We start from the raw sequence: 17478 nt of genomic DNA, 5'->3' as shown, positions 1-17478 counted from the left end.
TCTCTCTCTCTCTCTCTCTCTCTCTCTCTCTCATCCACCACATGCACACCATGATCACTCGTTCAAGGAAAGAAGGAATTTCTAGTCCATATCAGCCGGTGTCAAAAAGGCTGTTTATTTCTGGGTTCCAGGAAAGAGCTAGGAATGACCGAGGAGGATGTTATTACGAAGCCAGTCTCTCGTGACAGAGGAAAACACGCAGAGATGATTAAAACAACGGCATTAAAACTCTTCCAGACCCTGGGGGTTTTCTGTTCCTAGGGGTGTGAGGTTGACTGAACCTAGCATTACTATGTCTAGATCTTAGTATTGGACAAAAAATAAACACTTTCATTGGAGAATCTGCCTTGAACATGCTTTTTAGTCTAGGATTAGGTTTAAATCTGGGAGATCGGCCCTAGGTATCCTAGCCCTTAGTGGTCCACGACTTCATATGAATGTCAAAGCATGCATCAACATGACAACAAGTAAGGCAGTTGGATGTAAGTGTCCTCTATAGGACAGGCATCGTCACAAGGGTCCAGGCTGAGCTCTGTTCAGCCTCCTGAGGCAGCCAGCTCAAGAAGGTCATCAATGTGTCAGGTCAGGACGCTACTAGCGGTTAGAGCGTTGGGACCGTAAATGAAGGTTGCTTGTTTGAATCCCAGAGCCGGCAAGGTGGAAACATCTGCCATTCTGCCCTTTAGCAAGGCAGTTAACCTCCCCAACAACATCTGCTTCCCGGGCGCTGATGACGTGGACATGGATTAAGGGAGTCCCAGGCACCTCTCTGATTCAGAAGTGTTGGGTTAAACGCAGAAGACAAACTTCAGTTGAATGCATTCAGTATTGCCACTAAATAGAGATCTCCTTTCACATTCCACCTTCTGCTTCACAATCACCCATCAATCCACCACACCTGGGAGCAATCACACCTTCTTAAAGATTGTTCTGAACTCTTGTTAGTTAATTAGTTGGGAGTTCTAGTTAGTTAACTAGTTGGGAGTTCTAGTTAGTTAACTAGTTATGAAGTCTAATTAGTTAACTAGTTGGGAGTTCTAGTTAGTTAACTAGTTATGAAGTCTAATTAGTTAACTAGTTAGGAGTTCTAGTTAGTTAACTAGTTATGAAGTCTAATTAGTTAACTAGTTAGGAGTTCTAGTTAGTTAACTAGCTATGAGCTCTAGTTAGTTAACTTCTTGCGGCGAGCCATCCCGGATCCGGGATCGTGAATACAGCCTCAAGCTCATTACCATAACGCAACGTTAACTATTCATGAAAATCGCAAATGAAATGAAATCAATATGCTAGCTCTCAAGCTTAGCCTTTTGTTAACAACACTGTCATCGCAGATTTTCAAAAATATGCTTCTCAACCAAAGCAAACTAGCATTAGCATTTAGCGTTAGCATTAGCAGGCAACATTTTCACAAAAACCAGAAAAACATTCAAATAAATCATTTACCTTTGAAGAACTTTGGATGTTTTCAATGAGGAGACTCTCAGTTAGATAGCAAATGTTCAGTTTTCCTGAAAGATTATTTGTGCAGGAGAAATCGGTCCGTTTTCTGCGTCATGTTTGGCTACCAAAAAAAAACGAAAATTCAGTTATAAAAACGCCAAACTTTTTCCAAAATAACTCCATAATATCGACTGAAACATGGCAAACGTTTAGAATCAATCCTCAAGGTGTTTTTCTACATATCTCTTCAATGATGTATCCTTCCTGGAAGTGTGCTTCTCCCTCTGAATCGCATGGTAAAATGATTGCAGCTGGGAATTACGCACCAACTTAGACAAAGGACACCGGGCGGACCCCTGGCAAATGTAGTCTCTTATGGCCAATCTTCCAATGATATGCCTACAAATACGTCACAATGCTGCAGACATCTTGGACGAACGGCAGAGAGCATAAGCTCGTTCACGGCACATTCACAGCCATATAAGGAGACGATAGTAAAACAGAGCCTCAAAAATTCTGCTCATTTCCTGTTTGAGGTTTCATCTTGGTTTCGCCTGTAGCATCAGTTCTGGGGCACTCACAGATAATATCTTTGCAGTTTTGAAAACGTCAGAGTGTTTTCTTTCCAAATCTGCCAATTATATGCGCTTATATGCGCTTTAAAACGGGCACGTTTTTTTATCCAATAATGACATAGCGCCCCCATAGGTTGAAGAGGTTAACTAGCTATGAGCTCTAGTTAGGTAACTAGCTTTGAGCTATATTTAGTTAAGTAGTTATGAGCTCTAGTTATGCATTGGCTACAACTAGGAGCAATATTTTTTGTAAATGAACAAGTCACATGGAAAAACTCCTGGCCTGGTGTTTAGTTTGTTTGCTTTCACTGTATTATTGACTTGACTGTATTTGTTAACCAGCTAAGTGTAGTCACTGACATGGAGCTAAGGTGGATTGAGACAGAAAACCGCATGACGAGAGAAATGTAATGGGGGCAATCAGAGATATATATATATAATGTAAATGTAAAGGGAGGTAGAGATAGAAAAAAGGGAGTAAGAGAGAGAGAAAGAGAGAAATAGATATATGTAGAGAGAGGTAAAGGGAGGTAGAGATAGAAAAAAGGGAGTGAGTGAGAGAGAGAGAGAGAGAGAGAGAGAGAGAGAGAGAGAGAGAGAGAGAGAGAGAAATAGATATATGTAGAGAGAGGTAAAGGGAGGTAGAGATAGAAAAAAGGGAGTAAGAGAGAGAGAGAGAGAGAAAGAGAGAAATAGATATATGTAGAGAGAGGTAAAGGGAGGTAGAGATAGAAAAAAGGGAGTGAGAGAGAGACCTGGACCTGCTAGAGCAGTACTTCCTGACCTAGACCCTGGCAGTAAACCCCAAAAATACTCAAATAAAGACTTTACAGAGAAGATCTAGATCTCAGGGAATTAGACCAAAGTTCTCAATTGGTACAAAATATATAGAATACTGCACACACTACAATTACTTAGGTTTAAAAATAAGCTCAACTGGACACCTTCATGATGCAGTGAATGAACTGAGAGAGAAAGCATGCAGGGCATTCTACGCCATTAAAAACAAATTTAATTTAAATTTGGCTAAAACTAATTGAATGTGTCATTGAACCAATTGCACTTTATGGCAACGAGGTGTGGGGTCCACTTGCAGAACAAGATTTCACCAAATGGGACAATCACCCCATTAAAACCCTGCATGCAGAGTTCTGTAAGATTCTCCTACAGGAAAAGTACAAGCAAGGCATGCAGGGCAGAATTAGGCCAATATCCACTAATAATAAAAACTCAAAAAGAGCTATTCGGTTTGGAAACGTCTAAAATACAGTGACCCCCTCTCATATCATTACAAGCCCTGCAATGCCAAGAGCTGAGCAAATTAAAGAGTCCCCTCATCCAGCTAGTCCTGGGGCTGAGTTCACAAACCTGTTCTACTAACACACTGAAGCCTCAGAACCAGAACATCAAATCAATCAGAATAAACCAAATTACAACACAGTCAAAACAAAACTACATTTGTTATTGGGAAACACAAGCACAAAGCAAAATGCAGTGCTATCTGGCCCTACATCAACAGTACACCGTGGATAACTACTTGGGAGGAAACAGAGAGCTGTGGGTTGGCAGCGCACTACATTGCTGCCTGCCACAAGATGAGGGACAGACCAATCAACCCGTACATGTCCTCTATGCTTATTGTTATTGTTCAATGTATGGATATTTTGACCCTTGGTTATTGTTGTTACTGTTGTCCCATTGCCAATTTTGATTCTTATTATTTGAATATTGTAAATATCAAAAGTAAGCTTTGGCAATATGTACATTGTTATGTCATGCCAATAAAGCAAATTGAATTGAATTGAATTGAATTGATAGAGAGAGAGAGAGAGAGAGAGAGAGAGAGAGAGAGAGAGAGACAGAAAAAGAGAGGAAGGAAAGTGATATAGTGAGGGTAACGCAGAGAAAGGGAGGAGAGAGAGAGTAAAGGGAGACAGAGAGAGAGAATAGAGGGAGAAGGAAGGAGATATGATTGGATGGAGGGAGTGATCTGAAGTGCTTTTTAAATAGGGGTTAATGCAGAGGGTTCACTTACTTACAGACAGATGCACATGTGGCATTAAGGCTGAGTCGTCTGCTTAGATCACACACACACACACACACACACACACACACACACACACACACACACACACACACACACACACACACACACACACACACACACACACACACACACACACACAGAGAGAGAGAGAGACGCACACATGCACACACACACACACACACACACACACACACAGAGAGTGGCGCACACATGCACACACACACACACACATACACAAATGCACACACGAGCAAACACACACGCACGTTTGATTCATGATTTGGGCATGAATGACCTGAACCATCTCTAACTCCATCAGTTGGAAAATCATTTGAGCGTTTAAATGTTCCAAATGTTAAATACGCAAGTGTATACGCATGCGCATGTGTGTGAGTGTGTGTTGGCACGTACATGTGTGACTGTCTTTGTGTGCCTGCATTGTGTGGATTGACAAACAAATAAATACAAATCTGCAAAATAACAATACACAGGAGTATGGAAATGTAAGAGGATTGGGGACAAATCAAGAGCGACAGAAAGCACCGCTGCAACACAGAAAATAAGGGATTAATAGTGACATGTCACAGAGAGAGAGAGGAGAGAGAGTAGGGGAGAGAGAGAGAGAGTAGGGGAGAGAGAGACATAGAGACAGAGAGAGTAGGGGAGAGAGGGAGAGAGTAGAGGAGAGAGAGAGTAGAGGACAGAGAGAGACAGAGAGAGAGAGAGAGAGAGAGAGAGACAGAGAGACAGAGAGACAGAGAGACAGAGAGACAGAGAGAGAGAGAGAGAGAGAGAGAGAGAGAGAGAGAGAGAGAGAGACAGAGAGATAGAGAGAGAGAGAGAGAGAGAGGAGGGAAGGAGGGACAGGTGACAGAGATGTGAGAGATGCTCCACAGATGATCAACAGTGGCAGATGTACAGGGAGAGATATAGACGGAGTGAATAGAAGAACGAGAGTGTGACAGAGAGAGTGACAGGTGAGACAGAAAGACATAGAGTGAACAAACAAACACGAGTGACAGTGACAGAAGCAGTCAGAGAAACAGTATATGAGTGATAGAGGAAGTTAGCCTGATATTTGTGTTAGTTTGTTTAGAAGGATGAGTGAAGCCGGAAGCATCTTAACCCTGGAAGACATCCCTGAAGGAAGGTTGGAGAAAAAGGTGAGAGAGTGTGTGTGTGTGTGTGTGTGTGTGTGTGTGTGTGTGTGTGTGTGTGCGTGCGTGCGTGCGTGCGTGCGTGCGTGCGTGCGTGCGTGCGTGTGCGTGTGTGCGTGTCTGTGTCTGTGTGTCATTTATGAAGTAGAGTCATTTAGACACTCTAATCATATCCATCTCCCGCAAAACAAAGCTCATCGCCTTATTTGAAATGCCAAGCCAATGATTCCTTTTAAATGGTGATCTCTGTTAGGGTCATATACCGTGATGGAACATTTCCCATAATGCATTCCTTAATCCTTGTTCGACACTGAATTGTTCTGTGTTTGTGTTTAAAGCTAGAATGTTCATCTGAAACAATAACAAAGCGTACTCCCTGTTTCTTTAAAAAGGGTTGGTGCTGGAGAAATGTAACTACTCTCAAATTCATAGATAGAGCTATGGATGCAGGGGACTGAGAGTTCATAACATAACAATTAGGGTTTAAACCATATTTTGAGGCTGTTTGTTTACAATTATGTTGTTGAAAAACAGAGCAAACAAGCTTACTTTGGGTTCTGATGGGGTAAGACAGTTGAACTGAGCTCATGGCATTTCATGGCAAGTTATTCCTCATCAATCACTGGGTATAAAGTATATCATTACTTTATACATCCCAAAACGGATGTAGAATTTAAGGATTAAGAAACATCCTGTTTTAATGCATGAAATAACCTAGCAACTTCTAGTACAGTAGTATAGTGCCCTATTGTGAGTCTTCTAGTACAGTAGTATAGTACCCTACTGTGAGTCTTCTAGTACAGTAGTATAGTGCCCTATTGTGAGTCTTCTAGTACAGTAGTATAGTGCCCTATTGTGAGTCTTCTAGTACAGTAGTATAGTGCCCTACTGTGAGTCTTCTAGTACAGTAGTATAGTGCCTTCTAGTACAGTATTGTGAGTCTTCTAGTACAGTAGTATAGTGCACTTGTGAGTCTGTGAGTCTTCTTCTAGTACAGTAGTATAGTGCCCTATTGTGAGTCTTCTAGTACAGTAGTATAGTGCCCTATTGTGTAGTCCCTTCTTCTAGTACAGTAGTATAGTGCCCTATTGTGAGTCTTCTAGTACAGTAGTATAGTGCCCTATTTCTAGTACAGAGTATTCTTGTGAGTCTTCTATTACAGTAGTATAGTGCCCTATTGTGAGTCTTCTAGTACAGTAGTAAAGTGCCCTATTGTGAGTCTTCTAGTACAGTCCCTATTGTGAGTCTTCTAGTACAGTAGTATAGTGCCCTATTGTGAGTCTTCTAGTACAGCAGTATAGTGCCCTATTGTGAGTCTTCTAGTACAGTAGTATAGTGCCCTATTGTGAGTCTTCTAGTACAGTAGTATAGTGCTTCTAGTACAGCAGTATATTGTGCCCTAGTCTTCTAGTACAGTAGTATAGTGCCCTATTGTGAGTCTTCTAGTACAGTAGTATAGTGCCCTATTGTGAGTCTTCTAGTACAGTAGTATAGTGCCCTATTGTGAGTCTTCTAGTACAGTAGTATAGTGCCCTATTGTGAGTCTTCTAGTACAGTAGTATAGTGCCCTATTGTGAGTCTTCACTCACACCTACTACATACCTGGAGGCTATATACTTTCTATATCAGAACATACAGCACTGTCAGTTAACTCTATTGTTTGAGTCTTCACTCACACCTACTACATACCTGGAGGCTATATACTTTCTATATCAGAACATACAGCACTGTCAGTTAACTCTCTGTTTTGGTCCTGTATCAGAACATCAGTTAACTCTCTGTTTGGGTCCTGTATCAGAAAATCAGTTAACTCTCTGTTTGGGTCCTGTATCAGAACATCAGTTAACTCTCTGTTTGGGTCCTGTATCAGAACATCAGTTAACTCTCTGTTTGGGTCCTGTATCAGAACATCAGTTCACTCTCTGTTTGGGTCCTATATCAGAACATCAGTTAACTCTCTGTTTGGGTCCTGTATCAGAACATACAGTTAACTCTCTACCAAGACACATACAGGTCAACGTTCGTCTGTCTTTGTATCCTTCTCCAGGACAGATGTGCTATCTTAATTTGACCCTGCTTCTCACAGCAGAAAACTAATCCTGCAGCAACAGGAAATGTATTAGTTAATGGACATGTTTAGGGATTGATTCATTTCAGTGGAAATTACAAACTTTAGAAGCCTTTTAAAACCTTGAATACACTACAATTTGCATTTTGCTGAGCAGGAAAATTATCTGGGACAACAGAGTGATCAAAATAGCACATCTGTATATTCTAACATCTCAGTCTGAGCGTCTTTACCTAGGACATACACTGTATCCTAACCATCTCTTCATCTCCCCATCTGAGCGTCTTTACCTAGGACTTACACTGTATACTAATTCACATACGTCTCTGTCTCTGTCTGTCAGGGCTCCATCAAGAAGAAGATAGAGAAGTTGAGGAGATGGAGCTCCTGCAGCATAAAGAGGCCTTCTAAGAAGACTAAGACCAGAAGTCTGTCCTCCGCTACAGAGGCACCAGAGGAGACCTGGGGGCTCAAGACCCCCGAGAGGAGGAGGCTAAAACCCATCATCGCCTCCGTCTTCGGACAGGTATAATACTGGGACAGGTGGAGCGACTCAACTGTTAGAGTCTTTACCTGGGGGAGTCCTTACCTGAGAAAGTCCTTTCCTGTTAGAGTCTTTACCTGGGGGAGTCTTTACCTGGGGGAGTCTTTACCTGGGGAGTCTTTACCTGGGGGAGTCTTTACCTGGGGAGTCTTTACCTGGGGAGTCTTTACCTGGGGAGTCTTTACCTGGGGAGTCCTTACCTGGGGGATTCTTTACCTGGGGGATTCTTTACCTGGGGGATTCTTTACCTGGGGAGGTCTTTACCTGGGGGAGTCTTTACCTGGGGGAGTCTTTACCTGGGGGAGTCCTTACCTGGGGGAGTCCTTACCTGGGGGAATCCTTACCTGGGGGAATCCTTACCTGGGGGAATCCTTACCTGGGGGAGTCTTTACCTGGGGGAGTCTTTACCTACAAATAACAATTGTTGGGTTTGAGAGAGGTAAAAGGGAGACAGAGAGAGACAGAGAGAGAGAAAAGAGAAGAGAGAGAGAGACAGAGACAGAGAGAGAGTGAGAGAGAGAGAGGTAAAAGGGAGACAGAGACAGAGAGAGAGAAAAGAGAGAGAGAGGAGAGACAGAGAGAGGTAAAAGGGAGACAGAGAGAGAGAGAGGGGAGAGAGAGAGAGAGAGGTAAAAGGGAGACACAGAGAGAGAGAAGAGGAGAGAGACAGAGAGAGAGAAAAGAGAGAGAGAGGAGACAGAGAGGTAAAAGGGAGACAGAGAGAGAGAGAGGGGAGAGAGAGAGAGAGAGAGAGAGGTAAAAGGGAGACAGAGAGAGAGAAGAGGAGAGAGACAGAGAGAGAGAGGTAAAAGGGAGACAGATATAGAAAAAAGAGTGAGACAGTGAATGAAAAGAGAGGAAGGAGAGCAATAAAGAGACGGGGAAATAAAGAGAAAGAGAAGAGAGAATGAATGTCAGTGTTACTGACCCATTGTTCCCTGGGCCAAGTTTTCTGCAGGAAAATTATGAATAGAACAGGCATCCTCATTGAAGTCAATGATACGACCGTTCCATTAATTCTATTTCTAATCATCTAATCCTATCAGTGATCTCTTGTTCTCAGGGCATAGTGAGTCAGACAAAAGTAATCACCCCAGAGTTGGGATGCCGCTAAATCAGACCTAATCAAACGCTCCCCGCACCCAACTGCCAGATTGGGAAAAGCTGCAGCAATAAAACAATTCTGATTATGACACCAGGGTTGACCTTATGTAAGGAAGTGTAGTTATCTTATGTGAGCACTGTTCTTAGGGTTTATAGGCAGAGAAAGAAGTATTGTGTTTATAGAGGAAGCAGTATAGTGTTTATAGAGGAAGCAGTATAGTGTTTATAGACAGAGGAAGCAGTATAGTGTTTATAGAGAGTGTAGCAGAGCAGCATAGATAGTAGGATTGATTGTTCAAATCAAATCAAATGTATTTGTCACATACACATGGTTAGAAGATGTTAATGCGAGTGAAGTGAAATGCTTGTGCTTCTAGTTCCGACCACGCAGTAATATCTAACAAGTAATCTAACCTAACAATTTCACAACAACTATCTTATACACACAGGTGTAAAGGAATGAATAAGAATATGTACATAAAAATGTATGAATGAGTGATGGCCGAATGGCATAGGCAAGATGCATTAGATGGCATAGAGTACAGTATGTACATATGAAAGAGTAATGTAGGGTATGTAAACATTATATAAAGTGGAATTGTTTAAAGTGGCTAGTGATACATTTATTACATACATTTTTCCATTATTAAAGTGGCTAGAGATTAAGTCAGTATGTTGGCAGCAGCCACTCAATGTTAGTGGTGGCTGTTTAACAGTCTGATGCCTTTGAGATAGAAGCTGTTTTTCAGTCTCTCGGTCCCTGCTTTGATGCACCTGTACTGACCTCACCTTATGGATGATAGCGGGGTGAACAGGCAGTGGCTCGGTGGTTGTTGTCCTTGATGATCTTTTTGGCCTTCCTGTGACATCGGGTGGTGTAGGTGTCCTGGAGGGCAGGTAGTTTGTCCCCGGTGATGCGTTGTGCAGACCTCACTACCCTCTGGAGAGCCTTACGGTTGTGGGCAGAGCAGTTGCCGTACCAGACGGTGATACAGCCCGACAGGATGCTCTCGATTGCGCATCTGTAAAAGTTTGTCAGTGTTTTTGGTAAGAAGCTGAATTTCTTCAGCCTCCTGAGGTTTAAGAGGCGCTGCTGCGCCTTCTTCACCACGCTGTCTGTGTGGGTGGACCATTTCAGTTTGTCCGTGATGTGTACGCCGAGGAACTTAAAACTTTCCACCCTCTCCACTACTGTCCCGTCGATGTGGATAGGGGGCTGCTCCCTCTGCTGTTTCCTGAAGTCCACGATCATCTCCTTTGTTTTGTTGACATTGAGTGTGAGGTTATTATCCTGACACCACACTCTGAGGGCCCTCACCTCCTCCCTGTAGGCCGTCTCGTCATTGTTGGTAATCAAACCTACCACTGTAGTGTCATCTGCAAACTTGATGATTGAGTTGGAAGCGTGCATGGCTACGCAGTCATGGGTGAATAGGGAGTACAGGAGAGGGCTGAGAACTCACCCTTGTGGGGCCCCTGTGTTGAGGATCTTCAGGACCCAGTTGCACAAGGCGGGGTCGAGACTGGGATATGTTTTCCGCAAAGCGTCGAACCATAACATTGATGAATACGCTGATTCGGTGAGCGAGTTTATTTGCAAGTGTGGTGATGTCGGTGATGTTGTACCCACAGCGTCTATTAAAACATTCCCCAACCAGAAACCGTGGATTGATGGCAGCATTCGTGCAAAACTGAAAGTGCGAACCACTGCTTTTAATCAGGGCAAGGTGACCGGAAACATGACCGAATACATACAGAGTAGCTTTTCCCACCGCAAGACAATCAAACAAGCTAAGCGTCAGTATGGAGACAAAGTAGAGTCGCAATTCAATGGCTCAGACACGAGAGGTAGGTTGCAGGGTCTACAGTCAATCACGGACTACAAAAGAAAAACCAGCCCCGTCGCAGACAATGATGTCTTGCTCCTAAACAAACTAAACAACTTCTTTGCTCGCTTTGAGGTCAATACAGTGCCACTGACACGGTCCTCTACCAAAACCTGCATGCTCTTCTTCTCTGCAGCCAACATGAGTAAAATATTTAAACATTTCAACCCTCGCAAGGCTGCAGGCCCAGACGGCATCACTAGTCGCGTCCTCAGAGCATGCGCAGACCAGCTGGCTGGTGTGTTTACGGACATATTCAATCAATCCTTATCCCAGTCTGCTGTTCCCACATGCTTCAAGATGGCCACCATTATTCTTGTCCCCAAGAAAGCTAAGGTAACTGAATTAAATGACTACCACCCCGTAGCACTCACTTCCGTCATCATGAAGTGCTTTAAGAGACTAGTCAAGGACCATATCACCTCCACCCCTACCTGACACCCTAGACCCACTCCAATTTGTTTACCGCCCCAATAGGTCCACAGACGACCCAATCGCAACCACACTGCACACTGCCCTAAGCCATCTGGACAAGAGGAATACCTATGTAAGAATGCTGTTCATCGACTACAGCTCAGCATTTAACACCATAGTACCCTCCAAACTCGTCATTAGCTCAGCATTTAACACCATAGTACCCTCCAAACTCGTCATTAGCTCAGTATATAACACCAAAGTACCCTCCAAACTCGTCATTAGCTCAGTATAACACCATAGTACCCTCCAAACTCATCATTAGCTCAGCATTTAACACCATAGTACCCTCCAAACTCGTCATTAGCTCAGTATATAACACCATAGTACCCTCCAAACTCATCATTAGCTCAGTATATAACACCATAGTACCCTCCAAACTCATCATTAGCTCAGTATATAACACCATAGTACCCTCCAAACTCATCATTAGCTCAGTATATAACACCATAGTACCCTCCAAACTCATCATTAGCTCAGTATATAACACCATAGTACCCTCCAAACTCATCATTAGCTCAGTATATAACACCATAGTACCCTCCAAACTCGTCATGAAGCTACATCTTTCTGTTGTGACCGCTGGTCATCAGCCCTTCATGTTAACACACCGTACACTGAGAAACAACAGATTAGGTGGTGGAGGAAATAAACCATAATGCCTTTGACCATGAAAAATAAAGCTTTGAATTAAATACAATGTCAATGTTCAATGTTCACTAATGTTCAATGTTCACCTGAAGTAGGTGGAACAGAAGATGAGATGAATGCGAGACACTGGAAGAGAGAGAGGAGAGAGAGAGAAAAAGAGGGAGGGAGAGAGAAAGATAGAAAGAAAGAGAGAGAGGAGAGAGAGAATGAGAGAAAGGGGGAGAGAGAGCGAGAGAAAAAGATGAAAGGAGAGAGAAAGATAGAAAGAAAGAGAGAGAGGAGAGGAGAGAGAGAACGAGAGAAAGGGGGAGAGAGAGCGAGGGATAGAGAGAGGGAGAAAGAGGTGGGAGAGAGAGAGAGAGAGAGAGAGAGAGAGAGAGAGAGAGAGAGAGAGAGAGAGAGAGAGGAAGAGGTGGGAGAGAGAGAGAGAGAGAGAGAGAGAGAGAGAGAGAGAGAGAGAGAGAGAGGAAGAGGTGGGAGAGAGGGAATGAGAGAAAGGGGGAGAGAGAGCGAGAGAGAGAACAGTCATTATATTTATCTAACATGTTCACAGATGTCATGCTGACTCATTTGACTCCGACTGCAGTACTATTATGTTAGAACATTTACAGGACTACATAAGACTACCCATATATCATCAGGAGTCATGTAGAGAATAGACAGGGTTCTCACTGAGTCACTGTAGTTATTTAACACTTCCAGACCTAATAGGGTGACACACACATAAACAGAGAGAGAGAGAGAGAGAGATGGACAGTTGTCATTGATACTGCGACTCCTGAGACTTCTCCTGAATGGATACAATGCTAGGGGCCTGCCAGCAATACTGACAATCAGACTGAATGGATACAATGCTAGGGGCCTGCCAGCAATACTGACAATCAGACTGAATGGATACAATGCTAGGGGCCTGCCAGCAATACTGACAATCAGACTGAATGGATACAATGCTAGGGGCCTGCCAGCAATACTGACAATCAGACTGAATGGATACAATGCTAGGGGCCTGCCAGCAATACTGACAATCAGACTGAATGGATACAATGCTAGGGGCCTGCCAGCAATACTGACAATCAGACTGAATGGATACAATGCTAGGGGCCTGCCAGCAATACGGACAATCAGACTGAATGGATACAATGCAGAGCTGAAATCAGACTGAATGGATACAATGCTAGGGGCCTGCCAGCAATACGGACAATCACACTGAATGGATACAATGCTAGGGGCCTGCCAGCAATACTGACAATCAGACTGAATGGATACAATGCTAGGGGCCTGCCAGCAATACTGACAATCAGACTGAATGGATACAATGCTAGGGGCCTGCCAGCAATACTGACAATCAGACTGAATGGATACAATGCTAGGGGCCTGCCAGCAATACTGACAATCAGACTGAATGGATACAATGCTAGGGGCCTGCCAGCAATACTGACAATCAGACTGAATGGATACAATGCTAGGGGCCTGCCAGCAATACTGACAATCAGACTGAATGGATACAATGCTAGGGGCCTGCCAGCAATACTGACAATCAGAATGAATGGATACAATGCTAGGGGCCTGCCAGCAATACTGACAATCAGACTGAATGGATACAATGCTAGGGGCCTGCCAGCAATACTGACAATCAGACTGAATGGATACAATGCTAGGGGCCTGCCAGCAATACTGACAATCAGACTGAATGGTACCATTGAAGGTGTGTTGTTATGGTAACAGTCTTGGGTCCAGATTAGTGTTTTTAGTGAGGGCTAGGAGAGTGTCTCAAATGGAACCCTGTTCCCTACATAATGCACTACTTTGAAGGAGATCCCATAGGGCTAATGGTCAAAATGTGTGCACTACATAGGGAATATGGTGCCATTTAGGACTCAGGTGGGTCAGTATAGATTTACAGCAACAACAAAAAAAACATTTCAAAACACAATTTCCTAAAAGGGTAATTTCTATCTTTCATTCTGCAAGTCATTGATCTCCATGGCAACAGAGCTATTGACAGAAGGACAAAAACAGCAAAAATGGTCAGAAAAGCTTTACATTGACATTTTTGTAATTTAGTAGACACTGTTATCCATAGAGACTTAAAGGAGCAATTAGGGTTAAGTGCCTTGCTCATGGTCACTGATCTTCCACCTAGTTGGCTCCGGGATTCAAACACTCTCAACCGCTAGGCTTCCTGCTGCCCTGGGATGAGGGAGAGGTGAGAAAGGGAGGATAGATTGATTGGGAAACATTGAGAGGGATGGAGGAATGAAGGGAGGGTTATGGTGGTGAAAATAAACCACTCAGAGGATAAAATGATGCCTTTACAGACAGATTCACTCTCAGATGAGACTAGGAGGTGGTTAAAGATAAGCATAGGAAAAACTACGGGAAATAGTTCAAAATAACACTTAGGAAACACTACATGAAAAGTAACATTAAGAAAGGAGATGGTTAAAATCTTTAAGAGTCGACTGACACACGTGTCTGGTTAAGCTGGAGATATCTAACACGATGGGGTTCTCTGTTTGCTCTAAGACCCAGGACGGGACCTGTCTGGTTAAGCTGGAGATATCTAACACGATGGGGTTCTCTGTTTGCTCTAAGACCCAGGGGGTTCTCTGTTTGCTCTAAGACCCAGGACGGGACCTGTCTGGTTAAGCTGGAGATATCTAACACGATGGGGTTCTCTGTTTGCTCTAAGACCCAGGATGGGACCTGTCTGGTTAAGCTGGAGATATCTAACACGATGGGGTTCTCTGTTTGCTCTAAGACCCAGGACGGGACCTGTCTGGTTTAGCTGGAGATATCTAACACGATGGGGTTCTCTGTTTGCTCTAAGACCCGGGACCTGGGTTAAGCTGGGATATCTAACACGATGGGGTTCTCTGTTTGCTTAAGACTGTCTGGTTAGCTGGAGATATCTAACACGATGGGGTTCTCTGTTTGCTCTAAGACCCAGGGACCTGTCTGGTTATGGGTTCTCTGTTTGCTGTAAGACCCAGGACGGGACCTGTCTGGTTTAGCTGGAGATATCTAACACGATGGGGTTCTCTGTTTGCTCTAAGACCCGGGACGGGACCTGTCTGGTTAAGCTGGAGATATCTAACATGATGGGGTTCTCTGTTTGCTCTAAGACCCAGGACGGGACCTGTCTGGTTAAGCTGGAGATATCTAACACGATGGGGTTCTCTGTTTGCTCTAAGACTGGAGATATGGAGATATCTAACACGATGGGGTTCTCTGTTTGCTCTAAGACCCAGGACGGGACCTGTCTGGTTAAGCTGAAGATATCTAACACGATGGGGTTCTCTGTTTGCTCTAAGACCCAGGACGGGACCTGTCTGGTTAAGCTGGAGATATCTAACAGGTTTTCCTACTTACAAAGTATGTAGAGGTCTGTAATTTCTATCATAGGTACACTTCAACTGTGAGAGACGGAATCTAAAACAAAAATCCAGAAAATCACATTGTATGATTTTTAAGTAATTCATTTGCATTTTTTGAGGAAGGTGAGGGATCCTGCCCAGAACTACACGGCAGGACCTGGTCAATGACCCGAAGAGAGCTGGGACCACAGTATGTTTTAGATTCTGTCTCTCACAGTGGAAGTGTACCTATGATACAAATTACAGACCTCTACATGCTTTGTAAGTAGGAAAACCTGCAAAATCGACAGTGTATCAAATACTTGTTCTCCCCACTGTATATATAGACAGACAGTTCAAACAAGCTGAGCTGATCTGACATAGTCGTTTGACAGCTGTCATACAGAATATAAGTGATTATCTCTCTCTATTTCTCTATCCCTCCCTCCCTCTCTCTCACTGTCTTTCTAGCCCACTGTCTTTCTCTCTGGCCTCACTCTCCTTCTGTCATTGTGGCCCTATTGTAATCCATTCCAATCATTCTAGAACATACCAGACAACGCAAATCTCAAATACAGGAGATGAAGAAAACACAATCACACTACACACCACAGGTCTATAGGAAATGATGGAGAGCGTGGGAGTATCAATGGTAAATATGGAAAAATCCAGTGAGAAAGAGAGAGAGAGAGAGAGAGAGAGAGAGAGAGAGAGAGAGAGAGAGAGGAGTGAGGGAGAGAGAGAGAGAGAGAGAGAGAGAGAGAGAGAGAGAGGAGTGAGGGAGAGAGAGAGAAATAGAGAGTGAGAGATAGAAAGAGAGAGAGAGAAATAGAGAGAGAGAGAAATAGAGAGAGAGAGAAAGAGAGAGAGAGAAATAGAGAGATAGAAATAGAGAGAGCGAGTGAGACGGAGATAGAAGAGATAAGAAGAGAGAGAAAGACAGGAAGAGGGACCATTGTTAAAGTAACAGACTAGATCAGGGGTACGTAACCCTGTACCAGGAGTGCTGCAGGAACTACAGGGTTTTGTTCCAACTAGGCTTCACATCTGACTAACTGAGCTAATTGATCAAACCTGCCCAGAGTGTACAAAGCTATACATGCATGTACCTACTACACATACAAGAACCAACACAATATATATATAATGATGGTATCTTCTGTGATGACAATCTAAAACCTGTCAACTTCCATATGAACAAGCAACGACATGCTGCTGCTGCTGTTGGCCTCAATTGTTGATGTAGTATAGAACTATAATATGTGTGTGAGTGTTTGTTTGTTTCACAGTTCATTCTGAGATATCTGATGCCTGGATATGTGTACTAGAGAGAGGGGAGATATAGGAGAGGAGGAGAGGAGGAGAACAAGGAGAGGAGGAGAGAGAGGAGAGGAAAGGAAGGAGATTAGGAGAGAGAGAAGAGAGAGGAGAGGAAGGAAAGGAGGAGATAGAGGAGAGGAGGAGAGAGAGAAGAGCGGAGAGAGGAAAGGAGGAGAGAGGGAAAAGGAAGGAGAGGAAGAGAGAGGAGAGAGAGGAGAGGAGGAAACCAAGGAGGAGAGAGAGGAGAGGAGGAGAGGAAACCAAGGAGGAGAGAGAGGAGAGAGAGGAGAGGAGGATAGAGAGAAAACAAAGGAGAGGAGGAAAGGAAGGAGAGGAGGAGAGATGAGAGAGGAGAGGAAGAGAGGAAACCAAGGAGAGGAGGAGAGAGAGGAAACAAAGGAGAAGAGGAGAGAGAGGAGAGGAGGAGAGGAAACGAGGGAGAGGAGGAGAGGAAACGAAGGAGAGGAGGAGAGGAGGAGAGGCAACGAAGGAGAGGAGGAGAGAGAGGAGAGGAGGAGAGGTAACAAAGGAGAGGAGGAGAGAGAGGAGAGGAGGAGAGAGTAGAGGGGGAGAGAGAGGAGAGGAGGAGAGAGTAGAGGAGGAGATAGAAGAAAGGAAGGAGAGAGAGGAAATGAAGGAGAGTATGAGAGAGAGGAGAGAAGGAGAGAGGGGAGAGAGGAGAGGTAGGAGATAGAGGAGAGGAGGAGAGAGGGGAGAGAAGGAGGGAGGGGAGAGAGGGGAGGAGGCGAGAAGGAGAGAGGTAGGAGGGAGAGGAGGAGAAAGAGGGAGGGGAGAAAGGAGAGGAGGAGAGAGAGGAGAGAAGGAGGGGAGAGAGGAGAGGAGAGGAGGAAAGAGG

The 17478-nt window shown here is 44.0% G+C and overlaps 1 protein-coding gene across 1 annotated transcript in view; it reads left to right on the top strand.

The window, feature by feature from the left end:
* Positions 1 to 4883: 4883 nt before the first annotated feature.
* Positions 4884 to 17478, top strand: part of cabp2a (calcium binding protein 2a) — a 55279-nt gene continuing 42684 nt past the window's right edge. The window contains exons 1-2 of the mRNA XM_065003615.1: positions 4884 to 5225; positions 7631 to 7813. Coding sequence (XP_064859687.1) covers positions 5163 to 5225; positions 7631 to 7813 — 246 coding nt within the window. The 5' untranslated portion in view covers positions 4884 to 5162. The remainder of the gene's footprint in view (positions 5226 to 7630; positions 7814 to 17478) is intronic.

The sequence above is a fragment of the Oncorhynchus nerka genome, linkage group LG18, assembly GCF_034236695.1.
Source record: "Oncorhynchus nerka isolate Pitt River linkage group LG18, Oner_Uvic_2.0, whole genome shotgun sequence".
NCBI lineage: Eukaryota > Metazoa > Chordata > Actinopteri > Salmoniformes > Salmonidae > Oncorhynchus > Oncorhynchus nerka.
The sequence above is the reverse complement of the archived record's forward strand: the minus strand, read 5'-3'. Positions and strand labels throughout refer to the sequence as shown.